Raw genomic sequence first — 4037 nt, forward strand, 5'->3', positions numbered from 1 at the left:
CCCTAATAATAACATCATCTTCATCTTTAGTTGTTGACTAAAACATTTCATTTGATATTATTTCCCCAATTTGTTTCTTAGAGCCCAAGACACAATCATTCCTCCAAATCATGCACCATCCATGAATAATCCCCCGTCATCTTCTTCTTGTTCCCAAAAGCAAAAGCAAACCCTAACCCTAATCCCAGGTCTCCCGTATGACCTGGCAGCCTTAATCCTGTCATTCCTCCCGTACTCGTACCACGGCAGACTGAAATCCATCTGCAAATCATGGAGCCACTTCTTCTCTTCGAGGGTCATCCATTCAATCCGCCAGAAGCACGTCTCAATCCCACAATTGCTATGCGTTTTCCCCCAGGACCCCTCTGTTTCCTCCCCTTACGTATTCGACCCCATCACCCGCGCCTGGTGTAGACTCCCCCTCATGCCCTGCAACCCCCACGTGTACGGCCTCTGCAATTTCGCATCCCTTTCCCACGGCTCCCACCTTTACATCCTCGGCGGCTCCTTATTCGACACGCGCTCCTTCCCGCTTGACCGCCCCTCGCCTTCCTCCTCCGCCTTCAGGTTTGATTTCCTCACCAACACCTGGGACTCGCTCCCCCCCATGATTTCCCCACGCGGCAGCTTCGCCTGTGCCGCGCTCGACGCCACCCGGATTGTTGTCGCCGGCGGCGGCTCCCGCCACGCGATGTTTGGCGCGGCCGGGAGTCGGATGAGTTCGGTTGAGGTCTTTGATATTGGGAGGAATGAGTGGCTCGGGATGGATGGGCTGCCACGCTTTCGGGCCGGGTGTGTAGGGTTTACGCTGGGGAATGGGGACGATAAGGAGTTTTGGGTAATGGGTGGGTATGGCGACTCGAGGACGATTTTGGGGGTTTTTCCGGTGGATGAGTATTATAGGGACGCTGCGGTGATGCGCTTTGAGGGTGGCGGTGGGAGGTGGAGGGCAGTTGGGGATATGTGGGATGAAGGGGAGAGGAGGCAGCTTGGGAGGATTGCGGTTGTTGAGGATGGTAATGGAGGTTGTACCGGGGTTTTTATGCTTGATAAGAATGATATATTCAGGTAACCTAAGTTTGTTTTGCATATTGTTATAATGTTATTATTATGGTACTAGATGTATGGGCGAGTAGCCGCACTCAAGGCGCATAGGCCTTGCCTAGGGCCCAGGCGCAAGGCGCAAAAAAAAACGAGGGCCTGAAGAAAAAAAGCGCACTTGAATAAAAAATTTAAAATATTTTATGTACATGAAAAATAATACTATTCTTCAAATAAAATAAACAAAAGCTATTATAACATTTAATATCAACTAATTAGTACCAAAAGTTCTAAAATATTCAAGATTCAATTATTCAAATGTAATTCCAGAACTTGAATAACCAAATGTATCAATATAATGCCTTTGACCTCTCCTAGATCTATGTTTTAATAGCACTCCTTGCGTTTCTTTTGCTCGGCTTTTATCTTTGGCATAGACAATGCTGAAGCGCTCGCCTAGGAACTAAAAGCGCATTTATTGAGCCTCGCCTGAAAAATGGGCCTAGGCGCAAGAAGCGAGGGCTTTTAATAACTTTGGGCGTACGTGCTTGGAGAAGTAGCCGAATAAAACTACCTCATTGTTACCCATTTATTGTGATATATCATATATATTACAGTTATATCCATTATCTTGGTTTAGAAAAGAGTGAGACGCTTTGAGGCGCTTTAGTCTCGATAGGCGATGCGCAAGGCTTGTGCTTCACATACCTGTGTAAACGAACCAAGCAAGGCATTGTTCATGTTTGCCCGTTAAGCTTTTATCGGAAAAGCAAACGGTTCACGGACGCCTAACCGAACGAATTTTTTTGTTCATGTATATTACACAAATTAAGGAAATGAACATGTACTTGAATGGTTCACGAACACAAATGAACACAAACATTGTTTTATTTAATTTGGCTGACCGAGAATGGTCAGTGTTAACAATTCGGTTCAGGATACCAAGTTTTTGTGCTTTTTTTTGACATTCATATTCATGTGTTAATTTACATAGAAATTAATCACACATAATACTCATATATATATATATTTTTGTTTTGTACTTTATAAGTTTGCTTAAATCTATATGATAAGGTTAGAAAGTCATTAACAAGTTATTGAAAATCCTTTAACGAACAAACATTAACGAACGTGAACGAACACAATTGAATGAACATGGTTTGTTCATGTTCGTTCATTTAGTTAATCCATCAAAATTTCTTGTTCTTGTTCGTTCATTTATAAAATGAACGAACATAAGCGAAACGAACAGTTCACGAACAATTCACCGAACGTTCGGTTCGTTTACAGCTTTATGTATGAGGAACCCGTCTTTACGCAACTGAATAAGCTTCATTTACAACTAGAATTATGGCTCTTTCATCTGGTCTACGTATCATCCTATTGAAAAAGTAAAACTTCACGTGGCGCGTGTTTTTGCTCTTGATGTAACTTAAAATCATGCTTATGTTTATGTTTTATGTAATAGATCAGATTCGGTTATAATTTGGTATTGGGGTAGTTGAAAACTGTTCAATTTTGATTTTATCGTTTTTGGGCTTTCACAATGGGTCAATTCGGTTTTGTTTATTTTGTTTTGCCATTTGGTAGTTTAAACTTTGGGCCGAAAACTTTACCAAAATTAATGAATTTGGGCCTGCAACTCTAGGCTTAATACTCTTTTGTTAATTCCTGGTTAATTGATTATTACATATGGTTAATTGATTATTACATATCTGCGTCTAAAATATCTGAACCACATGTATAATCCATAAACTCAATAATACAAGTTGTGTTTTTCAGTTTTTTCGGGTTCGGTTTGGTGATTTTCGTTTTTGGTACATGCGAAACAGAAACTAAACTGCAAATATCGTTTTAAAGAAGCTTAAGATCAATCTCTCTATTTTGGCTTTGGTTTGGTTTTTTGGTTTTTCGGTACATGCAAAACCGAAACTGAAACGCAAATTTGGTTTTAGAAAAAAAGCAAAAAACCAAACTGTCAGTTTTGGGTTTGGTTCGGTTATCTCAGTTTGATTATTTCTGTTACGGATTGGTTTTTTGTGTTTGTGTTTCATGCACACCCTAAAGTGCAATGCGTGGTTCTCACGGTTCTTTACATATTATTGGTTCTGGTTCTGAAACCAACATGCCATGTTTGCAGGATAATTATTAGATGTCAAAATTTTGGTGTTTTATACTTCTACTAACTTCTCGACATGTTTCAGTTATCAATTTTTCAAGCCTAGTAGCGTATCGTGTAACACGAATTCTGCATTTTACAGGTATGACATCACATCAAACCGCTGGTGGAAGGAAACCGCTTTACCAAAACGAGCCTTAGATGAGTCAGCAGTGGGGTTCGTTGCTTTAAATGGTGAACTTTATGTTATGGCCTGTCACAATGGAGCCGGTTCAGTGGAGAATCGAAGGTTGAGACGCCATAAACGGTCAACATCTCTGTATTTACAAATCTACCATCCCGGGACGAGGGTTTGGAGAACCATAATTACCAAACCGCCATTCCAACAACCTTTGGATTTCAAAACCACGGTTATGTGCACTATTCGGCTCTAGACTCTATTGATGTGAATTTGTAGTTGCAACATGTGGCTGTGTGTTATTGTTTCATTGTATAGCATGCTATTGAAACAAGTGTCTACTTACCTTAAATGTGTGTCTTTGTTTGATGTTATTGCTTATAAGAAAAGTAACTGAATTTATTAGATGCTTTATGTTTTTAGTATTTTTTTTCTAGATGAGTAATTAATATTACCTTCTTTTTACAATTGCTTTTTGCTTCAACTCTGTTATTAGAATCTTGTTTACTAACACTAGTGACGTGGAAAATTTGGTCTATTTATATATGAATAGGTTGGTTTGGGTTAGAGGAGTACAAGTTGGGTTTTTCTAATTACTGTTATTGGGTATAAAACTAGGCTCGGGTATGATTGGGTATTGAAAAACTAGGTATTAGCCATACCCGGGTCGGGTACGGAGCCGATATTCTAAAACCGGGT

At 40.2% G+C, this 4037-nt stretch overlaps 1 protein-coding gene across 1 annotated transcript; it reads left to right on the top strand.

Moving 5' to 3' along the window:
* Positions 1 to 245: 245 nt before the first annotated feature.
* Positions 246 to 3743, top strand: LOC143589647 (F-box/kelch-repeat protein OR23-like). Its single transcript, XM_077070349.1, has 2 exons — positions 246 to 1068; positions 3303 to 3743. Exons 1-2 carry the CDS (start codon positions 425 to 427, stop codon positions 3592 to 3594), a joined length of 936 nt encoding a protein of 311 aa, XP_076926464.1. The 5' UTR covers positions 246 to 424; the 3' UTR covers positions 3595 to 3743.
* The last annotated feature ends 294 nt before the right edge of the window (positions 3744 to 4037 follow it).

The sequence above is a fragment of the Bidens hawaiensis genome, unplaced genomic scaffold (assembly GCF_021521415.1).
Source record: "Bidens hawaiensis isolate Kalapana, Puna unplaced genomic scaffold, B.hawaiensis_p1.1 tig00037684_1, whole genome shotgun sequence".
NCBI classification, from domain to species: Eukaryota; Viridiplantae; Streptophyta; class Magnoliopsida; order Asterales; family Asteraceae; genus Bidens; species Bidens hawaiensis.